This window comes from Tiliqua scincoides, chromosome 5, assembly GCF_035046505.1.
Source record: "Tiliqua scincoides isolate rTilSci1 chromosome 5, rTilSci1.hap2, whole genome shotgun sequence".
In the NCBI taxonomy this organism is placed as follows: Eukaryota; Metazoa; Chordata; class Lepidosauria; order Squamata; family Scincidae; genus Tiliqua; species Tiliqua scincoides.
In genome coordinates this window covers 87,809,390-87,826,650 of record NC_089825.1, presented here as the reverse complement: position 1 = coordinate 87,826,650, position 17,261 = coordinate 87,809,390, and the positions used below count along the sequence as shown (strand labels likewise).

The 17,261-nt window shown below is 43.8% G+C and overlaps 1 protein-coding gene across 4 annotated transcripts; it reads right to left on the bottom strand.

The window, feature by feature from the left end:
• Positions 1-5,305: 5,305 nt before the first annotated feature.
• PNPO (pyridoxamine 5'-phosphate oxidase) lies at positions 5,306-14,153 on the bottom strand. 4 transcript variants are annotated; one of them, XM_066628634.1, is made up of 7 exons: positions 14,078-14,153; positions 11,661-11,785; positions 11,463-11,562; positions 9,674-9,727; positions 8,061-8,189; positions 7,161-7,231; positions 5,306-6,229 (listed from the first exon to the last, which is right to left on the bottom strand). In XM_066628634.1, the coding sequence occupies exons 2-7, from the start codon at positions 11,714-11,716 to the stop codon at positions 6,064-6,066; spliced, it is 576 nt and encodes a 191-aa protein (XP_066484731.1). In that variant the 5' UTR covers positions 11,717-11,785; positions 14,078-14,153; the 3' UTR covers positions 5,306-6,063. The 4 variants fall into 4 exon arrangements, with proteins under 4 accessions (XP_066484731.1, XP_066484729.1, XP_066484730.1 ...); XM_066628632.1 differs by having other exon boundaries at positions 13,929-14,124; XM_066628633.1 differs by lacking the exon at positions 9,674-9,727 and having other exon boundaries at positions 13,929-14,124.
• Positions 14,154-17,261: the final 3,108 nt, after the last annotated feature.

The window sequence follows — 17,261 nt, the reverse complement described above, 5'->3', positions numbered from 1 at the left end:
GTATTCCATTTTTTTTTTCCAATAAGGAAGTCAATTGTTTGTGGTCTTGCACCTTGGTCTTTTTCTGTATCCTAAATACTTAGAACCAGTCAGATCCCAAAGGGAATGATGAAAAATACAAGGTATATCTGGGAGTTTCAATTCCCTTAAATACATACTTTGCTGCACTTAAAAGCACAAATCTTTCAGAACACCTCCCCCCCTTGCCTCCAACAAGCAGCTGCTCCACACTCCATAGCAGCAAATTCCAGTGGGAGTTTTAAAAGTGCATGACTGAGACTGGAATGCTTACCTGGGAGTAATCAGTTGGGCTTACTTCTGAGAAGACATGCATAGGCTTCCACTGTCAAGCTGCAATCCCATACACTTTCCCAGGAGTAAGTCCCACTGTGAACAGGTGACTTACTTCTGAGTAGATATGCCTAGGGTTGCACTGGAAGACAATGAAAATTTTGTGTTGCTGTTTTTCCAGCTTTTACAACAGGGTATTCACTTTCTGATATCCTTTGCTGGTCACACCATTAGGGAGTTTTCAAGCTGAACATCTGCACTCAAAGATCCAGAGGCTCCCCTCAGAGAAATCCTTCTCTAATAACACAACAGGTGCTTTACGAAGACGCAGGCACTAAACAGATGTTAGCCTTTCAGCACTGGTCCTTTGGATCACAGAAAAGTCACACGTCTAACCACATGTGTGGCAAAGGAAGGTCACCTACAGAAAAGCAGGACCGAAAAATAAGATAACCTGCAGGTAGAGAATGCTTCCAGAAGGGGGTTGAGACAGAAAGGTAACACCTTCAAGGAAAGGATTTGTTGCTAGTGTAGTGTATAAGTAACTTTAAATGATGGTTTACCTGACTGGATTTATCTGCTAGAGTTTCCCCTTTAGAAATGTAGTAATAGTTGCAGAACTCTGTTGCTATCTAAAGTTTTTTGTCTCTCTCAGTTTCTGAAATAGAGGGTCACATTGATCCTGGGTACCTTTCATGTAGTAAGCTTATTTAACACAGTGGCTATTAACAACCAAAGGTATGATTGTACCATGGTACTGCAAATAACTTTTTAAATGTTAAGCCATTAAACTGGGGTTTGTGCAAATAAGTCTTTAAATTTTTTTTAATTCAACAACTAAGGTCTTCAAATGAAACACTGGGAGTTCATATAAAGTGCTTTTTCAACAACATGAGGTTTCAGAACCTCTTTAATTAACAGCATCGAGACAGATTTACAATACCTTGTTCCCAAGAATTTCACTCCCACTGTGGAGAAGGCAACACAACCACTTCATTTGAGCACCTCCTATCATGACTACTCAAGAGCAAGCCTCACTTGGCTCAACAGAACTTTTGCCCAGATAAGGGACTTGCAGCTGTAATCATCCTGCTGTACAAGCCTATGCACGTGTCCTCAGAAGGAAGCCCCACTGAGTTGAATGGGACTTACTCCCATCTAAGTATAAAGGATTGCAGCTTTAGTCTGTTCAATAAGGCACAAGCACAAAAAGGCACAAACAGTCTTGAGGCACTTTAAAGATTAACACATTTACTGCAACAGGAACTCCCATGGATTAAAATGGTGTAAAATCTTTAAAATTTGTTAACCTTCCAGGCTTCACAAGACCCCTTGATGTTTTTCTTTTAAATGTGCAAGCTGTTGCACAGTAAGTTTCTAAGTATATTTACTCAGGAGTAAGTCACACTGCATTGAATTGGACTTAATCTGCAGTAAGTATTTAACAAACAGGGCAAAGAGGCACATTTTAAAGAGGTGCTCCTCTTATATTTAGCAAGAGGAGAGCAACTGTCCATATTCACCCTAGCATCTATTTCAGAGGCTATTTGCTGGTGTTTCTAGTCTACATCTTTTTTATAGATTGTGAGCCCTTTTGGAACAGGAAACCATTCCTTTCTTTTGTTATGCAAGCTGCCTTATGAACATTTTTGTTGAAAAGTAGTATGTAATGTAAAAAGTAGCAGTGTGTAAACATTTTAAATAACTAGTTATTCTTGTAATGCCACATCATGGGGGGGGGGGGTAGGGCAGTAAGAAGCATCTCAGACTATTTGTTTCCAAGATGTACTGTACAGTGCTAAATTAAAATGGGAAATGCTCTCAGATGCTACGTGATCTACCTGAAAGCTTCACCAATTTGTATCCATGCTCTAAATTCCAGATCCATGAAGGATGGGGTCTGGTTTTAGTTGTTCTGCACATGATCAAGGACACTGTCATCTTGTTACTCAGCATAAAGATCTGCTTCTGCTCTTTAGACACAGTAGTGACAACACAAAGCCACAGACTAAAACAAGTGAGAGTTAAAGAGGCATACCAGAAAAGGGTGTTTCTAGAATTAAGTTGGGGACTCTCCCTGCCTTAAGGGAATCCCATAATCACAAGCCAACTGTTCCAGGAGATCCTGACCCTTGATTAGCATTAGAGAGCAAGGGAACAATGACTGAGAAGGCAAATATGCGCCAGCAGCTGAGAGGGCAAAAGGTTATCAGAGCTGCAGTTTCACTGGGATGCAACCCAAGAAAGAACTGCATGCAAGCTGACACTTAGACTGTACACCAGATAAGAACCTGCACAAGTGCCTCCTGGTGGAAGACAGGTGCACAGCACAGGCAATTAAGAGCAAAATAAAAATAGATATCCAGACTTCCTTTGAATTTTTTTAGGCCACAAGGGGATAAGGACAGGCATGCAATATTAGTGCTCCCCATAGGTTTAGAATTCTCTTTTGTGTGGACCTTTTCAGGGCCTGGGCCCAAATCTCTACTCTCAGGGTAGCGCTTTTAAGTGCTTGCTTGGGAGTTTTTCAAGCAGCAAACAGAAGGGTTTCAGCCCATAGCAGTTTAGTGTACATTAGTCAGCAAGTAAGCTATAGGTAGTCACATCCTTCCCCTTTAGAACTGCCACTTTTATTTCCCCCACAAGGCTCATGTGCTTTTACCAGCTGGAAATTGTAGTTCAGGGGATGGTGATCCCCAGCTATCTTTCTTAGTATCCTCACCAAACTACAAATCCCTGGATTCTTTGAAGAAAGCAGCCGAGTTAAACAGATGCAAGACCAATTAAGTTTGAAATATAAACATTCCCAAAATGTCATTTCTAAAGGGGAAAGCAACAGAAAATGAGAGAGATCTTGAACACCAACTGCAGCTGTTGAATTTTTGTCCAGAAGGCAGCTGTTAATGCCACAGAAGCCCTTCCTGATGGGAGGGGGGCGGGAAAGACACCACCACCCCTTTCCCAGGCTTGGATCTTTGAGAAAGTGTCATCACACTATGCTAATACAGACAGAAGACAAAAAAGAGACAGGCAAAATTTAATATTAAACCACATTCACACCTTCAAATATCTCCCCACAGGCTGGACTTTTATTGTCCAAATATACATCGGCACAGACTCCAAGTTGACACGTAGCAATGTACAGGTGCTGGATTGGCCAGACAGAGCAATACGAATTGGTACGATGATATCCATCCCTGGAACATCTTTACTAACACATCACCATGCACAAACAGAACTAAGCTGCAAAATACACATCAATTATTACACATTCATTATGATTTTGGAAAATCCACTCCATGTAGGCAGATGTAATGGGTTGACACACTGCGCCTCACACAGAAGCAGAAGGGATCTCAGGTTGAAAATGATACGATATGGCAGCGATTTTCAACTTCTCTCACCTCATATCACACTGACAAGGTGCTAAAATTTTCAGGGCACACCATCCATTTTTTAACAACTGACAAGGCACATCACACTGCCAACAGGGGGCTCACATCCCCAGAATCTGCACTAATGAATGACCCTCCCACAAAGTCCTGCGGCACACTAACAGCACACCAATGTGCTACAACACATCAGTTGAAAATTGCTGTGATATGTACTCAGTCTGTTCTTGTGCCCCTGGGACTGTCAGATTTGCATGGAATCCCAATATTCCGGTCAGATTCTGGCATCCTTAAATCTTACCTTCCATCTAAAAGGTTTTTTTAAAGCAAGTTCCTAGCTCTTATTGTTTGCAGAGGGGGCAAATATGGGTGGCTCTGAAAATGAGGGGCAGAACAGACCTTCTAAGGTGTCAGCTATCCTCCCCTCCCACTTTTTGTGCCACTACTTCCTGGCTTATAGCCCACACATGAGAACATACAAAGAGCCCTATTGGATCAGATCAAGGGGTTTATCAAACCCAGCATTCTTTTTAACACAGTGGCCACTCAGATGCCTCTTGGAGTCCAACGAGAAGGGAATGAAGGTAAGAGTCCACCTCTTCCATAACTGGAATTCAGAAGTATACTGTGTCTGGAGATACCACACAGCCAACATACCCAGTGATAAACTTCTCCTCCTCCATGAATTTGTCTAATCCCTTTATAAAGGGAAAGAGGGGGGACCCGGGAAACTAAAGGCTGGTCAGCCTAACATCCATACCGGGTAAGATGGTGGAATGCCTCATCAAAGATAGGATCTCAAAACACATAGACGAACAGGCCTTGCTGAGGGAGAGTCAGCATGGTTTCTGTAAGGGTAAGTCTTGCCTCACGAACCTTATAGAATTCTTTGAAAAGGTCAACAGGCATGTGGATGCGGGAGAACCCGTGGACATTATATATCTGGACTTTCAGAAGGCGTTTGACACGGTCCCTCACCAAAGGCTACTGAAAAAACTCCACAGTCAGAGGACAGGTCCTCTCATGGATTGAGAACTGGTTGGAGGCCAGGAAGCAGATAGTGGGTGTCAATGGGCAATTTTCACAATGGAGAGAGGTGAAAAGCGGTGTGCCCCAAGGATCTGTCCTGGGACCGGTGCTTTTCAACCTCTTCATAAATGACCTGGAGACAGGGTTGAGCAGTGAGGTGGCTAAGTTTGCAGACGACACCAAACTTTTCCGAGTGGTGAAGACCAGAAGTGATTGTGAGGAGCTCCAGAAGGATCTCTCCAGACTGGCAGAATGGGCAGCAAAATGGCAGATGCGCTTCAATGTCAGTAAGTGTAAAGTCATGCACATTGGGGCAAAAAATCAAAACTTTAGATATAGGCTGATGGGTTCTGAGCTGTCTGTGACAGATCAGGAGAGAGATCTTGGGGTGGTGGTGGACAGGTCGATGAAAGTGTCAACCCAATGTGCGGCAGCAGTGAAGAAGGCCAATTCTATGCTTGGGATCATTAGGAAGGGTATTGAGAACAAAACGGCTAGTATTATAATGCCGTTGTACAAATCTATGGTAAGGCCACACCTGGAGTATTGTGTCCAGTTCTGGTCGCCGCATCTCAAAAAAGACATAGTGGAAATGGAAAAGGTGCAAAAGAGAGCGACTAAGATGATTACGGGGCTGGGGCACCTTCCTTATGAGGAAAGGCTACGACGTTTGGGCCTCTTCAGCCTAGAAAAGAGATGCCTGAGGGGGGACATGATTGAGACATACAAAATTATGCAGGGGATGGACAGAGTGGATAGGGAGATGCTCTTTACACTCTCACATAATACCAGAACCAGGGGACATCCACTAAAATTGAGTGTTGGGCGGGTTAGGACAGACAAAAGAAAATATTTCTTTACTCAGCGTGTGGTCGGTCTGTGGAACTCCTTGCCACAGGATGTGGTGATGGCGTCTAGCCTAGATGCCTTTAAAAGGGGATTGGACAAGTTTCTGGAGAAAAATCCATTATGGGGTACAAGTCATGATGTGTATGCGCAACCTCCTGATTTTAGAAATGGGCTATGTCAGAATGCCAGATGCAAGGGAGGGCACCAGGATGAGGTCTCTTGTTATCTGGTGTGCTCCCTGGGGCATTTGGTGGGCCGCTGTGAGATACAGGAAGCTGGATTAGATGGGCCTATGGCCTGATCCAGTGGGGCTGTTCTTATGTTCTTATGTTAAAGGCACCTGAGCTAGGGGCCATCACCACACCCTGGGGCAGTACATTCCATAAGTTAAATGGCATGCAGTGTGAAGAACTACTTTTTCCTGTCTTCCTGACTCTTCTGGAAACCAATTTCTTTAGATGACTCTGCCTTCGACTATCCTCAGGTGATCCTCAACAGCTTTTCAAGGTGAGAGTCTTTCATACACCCAGTTGCCCTCCCCTCTGTGGGTCATGGGCCCCAAGGGTGTGCTACTATCCTGAAGGTACCGGAAGACAATGCGGTCATGTAAACGGTTTGTTTGGCCCTGCCAGAACTCTATGACTTCTGGCTTCAAGATGTAGCCTCCCCTGGAAGAGAAAGAACACAGTCACAAAACAGCCAGAAGGTGATTCTTTTCTCCACTGTGTCAGACCTTCAGATAAGCTCCTAGGTCATGGGAGAAGTGCTAAAGCACATTACTAAGTTGCTTTCCTTAACATTGGGATTTACTTCTGAGTAGGTATTCCTAGGATTGCTTTTGCTCATGTGCACGCAGCATAACCACTGCCTCATCTCTTGCATAGCAAAATTTATGAACCTCAAAGCCAGAGTTGCATGTATACCATGTGTCCACCAAAGCACAGAAATAGCTGAAAATGGGGCACCAGGTCACAAAATCAGCCTCCTATTAATCCATTTTCATTCTAAAATTTAAAAAAGTTTCTAGTCCTTATGGCAACAAACAAAGGTATGTGGGAATGTTAAGTGCACAATGCCTCCTGGAATGTCAGAAGTGAGAAGCACAGCTGAATAAGATTTGCAGTGATTGAGGTCAAGTCTTCAGTGCCCTATATTGCTCCTCCTTAGAATGTTAGCAGAAAGCAGACTAGGAGAGTTATACAACATAGGAAAATTATGTACACTTGCATAATTTGCTGAACAAGTTATCTTACAATAGATCACGGATCTACTGGAATGGAATTCTGATTGGAGGTAAGAAACCTGAATGCCTCTGCCCACGTAGAGTGCACAGCCCTGCTCATGCACTGCTCCATGGGGGAAAGAGAAAGGAAGTTTTTCTTTAAACGTTCAGAAACTATGAAGATGCTGAGGTTGGGTATCAGCAGAAGAGTAATTTTGCTCAGTTTTGTTCAGCAGCATCTTGCAACAGGCTTGAATTGTTGCTATCCTCCCCAACCTGCATCACCAAATTCAAGATGTTTCTGAAACCAATTTAATGGGCATCTGTGATGAACAATCAAGAACTCAATGCCAAAATAGCATCTAGGTCCAACTCACCAATATGCTGGCTTAGGCACCTCGGCTTCCCGGTATATCTCCTCTAGCTCTGCGTTCTTCTTCCTCAAATACTGAAAAAGGGAAAAAAAGGTTCTGAAGGCTTCAGGCAGAACAAAAATAAGTTTGGTACCACTCCAAACCACTAGCACCAAAGCAGTATTGGGAGATATTTTGCATTTTGTAGGGACTGCTAAAAAGTAGAATTTTTGGCATCTGACATAAAGTTCAGAATTTTGAGAAGGACATCTTCACAATGTGGGCATGGGAGAGATTCAAAGTTTCTAGTCCTCTTGGCTTGTGGCAGCTATGGAAAATAGGGTGAATTAACAAGCCTTTCAGTGTTTGTAGAGGGTGGTGTTAAGGCTAATTTACATCTCCTGTCCCTGCTGGTAACACAGTGGCTTCTTATCACAGGTTTAAAGTAAGAACCACTCTTAAGAAGTCAAGTGCCATTCTAAAAACTTGATAGACACTAACTATCCGATATAGAAAGTCAGAGTTTTGATGAGGCAAGCTTTCATCTCTCTTCCCAAGAACTATACTTAAACATTTTCTTAATATCCCCTGATGAAGAGTGTTCTGAAGAGCAATGAAACACAGTACCTTTTTTAAAAAAGAAGTTTTGACTCATTTACTGAACTTTTATTATTATTACCTCCAGTAACACACACTTTTGGCTTGATGTGAAATAAGTTGTGGAAGACAAAACCAAGGAGAACTCTGAGAAGCCCCATGTGAAAAATCACAGAGTGTGCAGGTGGAAAACAGTTCTATGTACAAAGAGGGTGTGAACACCACATAAGGCAGAAATATTTAACAATGTTTGCCTTTCTTCACACAAACAAGTACAAGCAGTTGAGAAAGGGGAACCTGAAGGAAGCCAACACAGCAGTTCCTCACCTCCCTGTCTGCAATTACTGTGCTCTGACGACTCACAACTGCCCCGATTTGGCTGCTCTTTGGTCGTGAGTGGAAGTAGGACTCTGATTCCTCTATAGGGAGTCTCTTAACAGAACCCTCAATCCGCACCTGAAAAAATGCAATCAAGTTGCAATAGAAAAGCCCAGAATAAGGATATGCATTTATTATTTTTACTTAGTTCAAACATTCTGCCCAGTTCAAGGAGCTCAAAGCAGGATGCTCAGAAGAGAAACAAAACCACTGTATAAATCAGTGCTTCTTAAACGTCTTTGTGTTACTACCATTATATTTAATTATATTGTATTACTACAATTATATTTAATTTACTTGTTAAATGGAACAATACATAACTTTTCAGCCTCTATTTTCAGGTTCAAGAGTTCAGCTATTCCAGTGACTCACCAGCCTACCCTGAAAATCCTCCACTGTTCCTAATCCCATACACATTATTCTTGGGGAACTGTGCATTTTTGCTCAGTACAGTAAGTGCTGCAGCAAACCCAATACTTCAGTCCTGTCCTATCCCTTCCCCCTGACATACGTATCCCAACCCTATAGATCAGGGGTGTCCAAACCCCGGCCCGGGGACCACTTGCAGCCCTTGGTGGGCTCCCAGTTTCCAATGAGCCTCTGGCCCTCCAGAGACTTGCTGGAGCCCATGCTGGCCTGACGCAACTTTTCTCAGCATGATGAGGACTGTTCAACCTCTCACCTGAGCTGTGGAACAAGGGCTCCCACCACTGCTTGCTGTTTCATGCCTGTGATGCAGCAGTGGCAGCGAAGGAAAGGCTAGCCTTGCTTTGTGCAAGGCCTTTTATAGGCCTTGAGCTACTGCAAGACCTTCATTCATTCGTATAAGTTCCATCTCTAATAAATTCATTTATGTAAATTTATTCAAACTTTAAATGTAAATTCATTCATTTTTTTCCTGGCCCCCCGACTCAGTGTCAGAGAGATGATGTGACCCTCCTACCAAAATGTTTGGATACCCCTGCTATAGATAGAACACAACTGCAACATGATCAGAGTTATCTTCCTGCACCACGTCCCATCTTTCTGGACAGGCTAGAGCAGTGGTTCCCAAACTTTTTGGACTGGTGGCTCCCTTGACCTACTGAGACATTTGACCATTAGGGCTACAATCCTATGCATTATATACTGCAGCAGTTTTTTTGCAAAGATTCCACTGCTCCCCTGGCTGGTTTCCATGGCTCACCAGGGAGCCATGGCTCACAGTTTGGGAATCACTAGAGACAAGCAACTAAACTCCCTGGCCTCAGTAGGATTTTGCTGGATCTCCTCCAACATCAGCTATCTAAGGGAAAGGCTTGGAGCACATGAAAACAGTTGGAAAACTGAAAGGGGTAACTACGATAAATATGTTCCTGAAATTTCTTACACCATGTCATCCTGTGCACCATACGGAAACATTTCCTTTTAAAAATATTTATTTATTTCAAAATTAATGACAGACAGACATAAACATAAACTGTCTAAAAGCATAGCAAGTATGAAGCAGTATATCATATCTATTTATATCCCAATTCCAATTTGATCAAAGGACTATTTCAGCAGAGACGAAGACAGCTCACCTGGCGATTGAGGGGCTCCCAGTAAAAGACAATTGAAGCAAACGGATTGGAATCCTGCAAGTTGTGAAGGAAAAACTATTACGAATGAAAAAGGCTACCCCCTATGGACTAAGAAAGACTCCAGAATTTTAAGCTGAAGAAGCATGGCAAGCTTCAAGGAATGCCAAGAAAACACCTTGGAAGAAATTGTTAAGGTTAGGTGTTGTAGGATCCCAGTGTTTGTCCCAATGTGAGCTGGATGCAAGAAGCAACATATACAGCAGAGTACTTTCAAGCAGCAGTTGTATTTTGAGCAAGGGATATCACAAGCAGAGTAGTCAATAAACAGTCCAAGTCAGCACAGAGATCAGTCAGTCCAATGATGACAAATCCCAATCAGTTTCCCACAATACAAAGTCAAGGTCCAGTCCACGGTCAGTAATCACACACACACATACATACACACACACACACATACACACACACATACATACACACACACATACATACATACACACACACATACACACACACACACACACACATACATACATACATACATACATACATATATCCAGCCTCCACAGTCACTGGCAGCAGTTTCTCAGTTATCTCCAACTACACCCCTACTACTGCACTGGAGGTTCAGCATACTAACCCTTAAATAGTTAGATCCGCCAATCATTGCAGGCTTGGTAACACCCAGGGTGTGTCTGTCACAGGTGCTTGCTGATTTTTGCTAACTCAGCAGCCTGCACCTGCTCCTGGACCAATTCCTTAGCTGTGTTTCTGTTTCACTCAGAACCCAGAGCTAACAGAAATCTGTTGGACTAACAGCGCAATCCTATACATGTCTACTCAGAAGTAAGTCCAACTTTGTCCAATGGAGCTTACTCCCAGGAAAATGTGTATAGAACTGCAGTTTAAGATGCTTTTTTGCATTTTATAAAGGCATAAAGAAGGGGGGAATCTCCCTTCCTCTCCTCCTCCTTCCATCTTTAGTGTTTACCTCTCTTTTTCTTCCATCTTTAGTGTTTACCTCTCTTTTTCCTAGTGCTTGAAGTGCCTATTTATGGCAGAAAGGAAAACACTTATCCTGGCAAACTTCTGGTTGGCCAGATTTAACTGAGGGGACACCTTTGCTGATAAACTTCAGAGAAAACCTGTAAGGCAGTGTTTCTCACACTGTGGGTCAGAACCCACTAGGTGGGCAGCGAGCCAATTTCAGGTGGGTCCCCATTCAATTCAATATTTTATTTTTAATATATTAGACTTAATGCTGCCAAGGTATGTGACTGCATTTGGGGAAAAGTCACAGATCTGTACTTTTAACAGGCTACTATGAAGATGCTTTTAACAACGACAGCCAATGGGAATTACACCTGGGTGAGTGTGGGTAGGATTGCAGCCTTGAATTGTTAAAAATTTTCCTGCTTGATGATGTCACTTCCGGTCATGACATCACTTCTGGTGGGTCCTGACAAATTCTCATTCTAAAAAGTGGCTCCCAGTGCTAAAGGAGTGAGAACCACTGTGGTAAGGTATTGGCCTTGCAGTATCAATACCTTGCATTGGTCACTACATTCCCATGGCTCATGGAAGCAGAATTATGCCAAATAAGGAAATATTTGCAACTTATTTACGTAATTGATTTGGGTCACAGCATATGTATTTTCTGGAGAAAATTTGGCTTGTTTTTCTTTTTAAAATAGGCCTAGGTACAAAATGAACTCCACAACCAGTAGTTCTGGACACCAACATATGCATGTCAAGCTTTTCCAATAATCTTTCTTCACAAGGTAGAACTCACCAGTTCCCTTCCTTTCCGACTCTCATGGTTGGTGAAGAAACGAAAACCTGCCTGGCTGAACCCCTTCAGAAGCAGCATGCGAGCAGAAGGTTTTCCATCCCTAAGAAAACATTAACACAGCTGATAGAAAGGCCCCAAATCCCACAAAAATTCACAAAGCAGAAAGCATATTATATGCAATTATGCAGCAATTCCTACTTGGTAGAGGTGGCTAAGCACATGGCGTTAACTTCTCCAATGGATGGGCACCTCATAGCCTCTTCAAACCATACAGAGAACTGCTTAATAGGGTCCAAGGAGGTGAGATGCTTCTCCTCAAAGGCCTGGAGAAGGAAACAGGACAAAGCCTCAGGAAAAGCCCAGTTTCACAGAGCATCCACATTTTAAAAATGTGTCTACAAGATGCATTGCCAAGTTCTCTTCCTTATTTTCTTTTCAAAACATAACCAATGACCACCTTCCTTGCTCTTCAACATTGCTTCTTCTCACCTCTTCTCAGGAATTCTCCAATCCCTTCTTCTGAATGTTTCTGACCTTCTCACTATATCTTTCTACTCCTATTTCATTGACCCCAATCTGCTCTCTGGCCTCCTTTTTATTATCTATGGTCCAAATCCAACCAACTTTCCAGCACTGGCATAACTGTGCCAATGGGGCATGGGTTGCATCCTGCAGTTGGGTGGCACTCATGGAGGCCTCCTCGAAGTAAGGGAATGCTTGTTCCCTTATCTCTGAGCTGCATTGCCCTTATGTTGGTGCTGGAAAGTGAGTTAGGATTGGGCCCAAATTCACTATACATCTCTTGATCTCCACTTCCTACATCTGTTCATCACTAGTCCTTTCATGCATTCCACATGCAAACATAGTTTTATATCTGTTCTGAGCCATTGTTGCTTAATTTGTGCTTAATTAGACCTGGTAAGGGACAGAAAGGCAGGATAAAGATAAATAAATCATAATGCTTAACGTAAGTCTACCTTAATAATTTGCTCTGGATATATAGTCTCCATGCCGATATTGAGGGGTACACTTGTGTCTGACTGTGACTTTACAGGGAAGGGGGATCCACTTTACACATGCTCAGAGGAACAGATGTTATCCCTACTTTATTATTTCCTGCAGAGCTCAGCCCTGGGAGTGGAGGCAGGCTCCAGGGCAAATTCCCCACTCAATTCAAGCCATGCACACTGTAAAAGCTTAGAAGCAAGTCCCAGAGGGAACAGCTATGATAATCAGCAAACAAAACAAAGTCTTGTGGCACCTTAACTAACCATTTTATTTCAACATAAACACTGAAACCAGTGGAAAGCAGCCAGGGGAGCCATGGAATCCTCTCAAAAAATCTGCTGCCCTACACAGTGTATAGGACTGTAGCTCCCTAATGAGGCTCTACAACGAATAGTTCACAACCAATAGGCCAAGTAGGTCAAGAGAGCCACCAGTCTAAAATGTTTGGGAAGCACTGGTGTAGTGGTTTGGGAGTTAGACCTGGAAGATCCAGGTTCAAATCCCCACTCAAACCTGAAGCTTCCTGGGTGACCTTTGGTTAGTCACTCTCTTTCAGCCTCACCTACCTCACAGTGTTGTTGTGAGGACAAAAGGAAGGAAGGAACCCTGTACACCACCCTGACCTCCATAATGCAGTGGTTCTCAAACTGTAGGTCAGGACCCACTGGTGGGTCACAACATGATTTTTTGTGGGTCACCAATGGGTGATGGAAAGATCAGGTAACTAATTGCTTCAAGCCCTGAGGCTATTTAAAAATCAGATACTATAGATGCTAATTACCCTGCAGAGAGCTCAGCTCCTACAGTTTGCAAGACAGCTGCTAACTGCCCTGCAAGGAGCTATGTTCCTACAGTTTGCAAGCATGAGTAAATAATAAGGAGATAAATGTCTGAGGGTCTTTTTTCTGGTCATTCTTATAAATAAATAGAATATTTTTTTCTAGATCTCCTTTTTTAAAGACTGGTAAACTTAGGTGGGTCCCAACAGAGTGACATTTTAAAAAGTGGGTCCTGGTGCTAAAAAGTTTGGGAACCACTCCCTTATACCTTAGCAGTATAAAAATGTGAACAAACAAACTAGCTCAGGCTGCAACTTACCTGGGAGTAAGCCCCATTCAACATAGTAGGACTTGCTACTCCAGTAGATATGTCTAGGATTGAGTTATCAGTTCACTAAGAGCTCAAGCCTAGGCAGGTCTACTCAGAAGTAAGTCCCACTATAGTCAATGGGGCTTACTCCCAGGTAAGTGTGGATAAGAGTGCAGTGTGAGAGCCCAAGCCTAGGCAGGTCTACTCAGAAGTAAGTCCCACTTCAGTCAGTGGGGCTTACTGTGGATAGGACTGCAGCCTAAAGCTCCTCCTAGCATCCGTGGTAGCCTGCAAGAAGGCAGAGGATGCATCTCTGGGGCTCTTGACCCCTGGAGGAAGCCTCCCTGTTAGCACTGCCCCCCGGCTCACCTCCTCATCCCCCCTATAGCTCTTCCGAAGGGGCCCCAAATCCATGGCAGGGGAAAGCCTGCGCACTTGGCCTGAACTACGAGCGCCGAGATGGTCCAAGCACCGCAGCCCCAGACACCCCGCGTAACTCAACGCAAGGAGACCTTTACCCATCCTCTGCGCGTGCGCACAAGCCACCAACGTGCTCTCAAATACACGCTCTCCTTCCAGTTCTCTCGTCATTCCACCTCTTCCTCTGAGAGAGAGGAACCGCCCACTCAGAACAGTGATAGGAGAGCTCCAATATCCCACAGCCAATAGAAACAGGCAGCGGGCAGGGGCGGGGTTCCCATAGGCCAATGAAAAAAGGGCTTTCCTTCAATGACACCAGTGGGTCTCATAGAGATAGGAAAAGGCTAGACTAACAAACGCCATTGCCTGAATGCGAAACTACTCATTGCCTGAGTAGTGAACAAATAGTGAACTATTAGTTAATAGTGACTAGTGAATTAGTGACTAGTGTGAACTCCCCATTGCCTGAGTAGGTTTTCACCTACTTTTTCCTGCTCTGGAATGGAAGTGAAAGCTAATAAGTATATAAAAATGAGTAACTTATTGCAAAAAGCACCCAGTTGAAAGAGGAGCTAAAATCCAAAAAAAACAAAACTACACAGGTAAAATGTCTCCTATTAAGGAAGCTCTTAAGAAATACTTTTCAAAGAATTCCCTATTTAGTTTAAGTGTATGCAACCACAATAGTTATCTGATTTATCACATTTGTGCTATGTTGTGTTACATCATGCAAATTAGATTATCTACCATACATAGTAGGATATGATATGAAAGGTAAGATGACCAGTTTTCATAAGATCAAATTACACTTCATAAGGTCAAACTAACCTTATAAGATATCTCTACATGAAAAGAAACATTTTCATATGTTGTAATATTTCCAAAGATATTCTGTTAAGCAGGGCTTTTTTTCTAATGGAAGGGGGGACGGAGTTCCGGCACCTTTTTGCAGGGGCCCCTCCCCTTTGGAGGCATTCCAGGAGGGGGGGAGCAAAATAGAGGCATTTGCTGGGTGGGTGCTGGGGGGGGTGCAGGGTGAGTGGGCGCTTGGCCCCTGCCTGACCGCACAACAACCCCCTCCTGCCCCATCTCCAAGCTCTTTCCTGAGCCCAGCCTGCCTCCGCTCCCCCCCCCTCTGCTTTCCAGCACAGCTTCCAAGCTGGTGGAGGGTGCAGGGGACACACACCGACACCAAGAAGGATGGACAGCCAGCCAGCCAGGGAGACGGGCTGCGGCACCCACAGAACGCCCAGGTACTGGCTTGGTGGAGGAGGAGGGGAAGGAAGCTGGCTGGTGCAGCCCCCGTGCCAATCTGCAGCACGAGCCTAGGCGTGTCTACTCAGAAGTATGTCTCATTGTGCTCAATGGGGCTTGATCCTGGGAAAGGGTGCATAGCCTTGCAGCCTGAGAGCCCAAGCATGTCTACTCAGAAGTAAGTTCCATTATGTTCAATGGGGCTTACTCCCAGGAAAGTGTCATAGCCTTGCAGCCTGAGTAGACAGGCAGAGAAAGAGCTCTGAGGCTGCAGTCCTCTCCACACTTTCCTGGGAGGAAGCCCCACTGCCTCTAGTGGGACTGACTTCTGAGTAGACAGGCACAGGATTGGGCCCCGAGGCTGCCATCCTATCCACAGTAAGCCCCATTGACTAAAGTGGACTTCTGAGTAGACATGCATAGGATTGGGCTCTTAGGCTGCAATCCTAGGCACTTTCCTGGGAGTAAGCTCCATTGACTAGAATGAGACTTACTTCAGAGTAGATATACCTAGGATTGGGCTCTTAATCCTGGCAGAGGTATATATCTGCACCCGTTTTCACATGCTAAGGGCAGGTGAAAAAGGGGTTCTACGTGTGTACAACGTGGTGTCCAGCCTTGCCAGAGATCCTCCTCATCCTTCCCCCACAATCATGCCCTCCACCAGCCAGCGTTTGCAGCTCCTCTCCAGCAATGCACAGCAGCTGCTCAGGGCAGCAGAGAACATACAATTGCATGCCAAGTGCCTTCCCAAAGACACAGAGTATTCTGATACCTGAATTAAACCATATTTAATCACTTGTTTGCAAATGTAGCTGTTTCTATGTGCACTTAAGGACCCCTCTCGTGTAAGAATTCCTTTTTTGTTCTTACTCCCACAGTTGCTTAGAGTAATTTTACTACATGGAACTCATGTAAGCCATTTTTCAGAATCCATTCACTGCTTCCTCTCCTCGAAGTAGTGCCATACTACACACTACAAGTGCACCTGTACAGTATTTTTCCCCATGTGTAGAAAAAATAGCTAGGGGGAAGGGGATGTAGAGATTGACAGCCCAATCCTATGCATGTCTACTCAGAAGTAAGTTCATCTTTAGGGGGAAACACATAAAAAATATTTTATTTCTCCAATAAAAATGGTTTATAAATAAATAAATAAATAAATAAAAGATTAACAAGTTGTGAGTTCCTGCACCTTTTTATTTACAAAAAAAGCACTGCTGTTAAGAATATCCCAACATTCAGTTTTAGTGGATACCCCCATCCCAGGCATTTTTTGTTTTTTTTATTTGTTAGTAGATTTGGTTGTGTTTTTAGTGGTTCTTTGTATTGTATATTGATTTTGTTTGTGTTTATATATATATAAGGACAAGATCTTATATATACATCTTATATACATCTGCAAGAGGGATCTGAAGGCCTTAGGAGTGGACCTCAACAAGTGGGAAACCCTGGCCTCTGAGTGGCCCACTTGGAGGCAGGCTGTGCAGCATGGCCTCTCCCAGTTTGAAGAGACACTTGGCCAACAGTCTGAGGCTAAGAGGCAAAGAAGGAAGGCCCATAGCCAGGGAGACAGACCAGGGACAGATTGCACTTGCTCCCAGTGTGGAAGGGATTGTCACTCCCGAATTGGCCTTTTCAGCCACACTAGACGCTGTTCCAGAACCACCTTTCAGAGTGTGATACCATAGTCTTTCGAGACTGAAGGTTGCCAACATGATGATGAAGGACAAGATATAAATATATATTGAGATTGAGAGGTCAATCTCAAACCTGCCTCAGACCAAAGGAAGAACTCGTTTGCACACTGAAGCCTTGCGTTGCAATGAATTGCATGCAAAATTTTACACTCAAGCAAAGAACCAGAATAAGAAGCTGGAAGCAACTTGCATCTCAAGTAAGATTTTTCTAAATCTAGGAGGAGGAGAGGAGCTCCCTCTCTGAAGGGTTAATGGGAAGCAGACACAGAGCTTTCCAATAGGGGCGAGAGAGAAAGGCTGTGAAACCTGCAGCCAGTAGGAGAAGGAT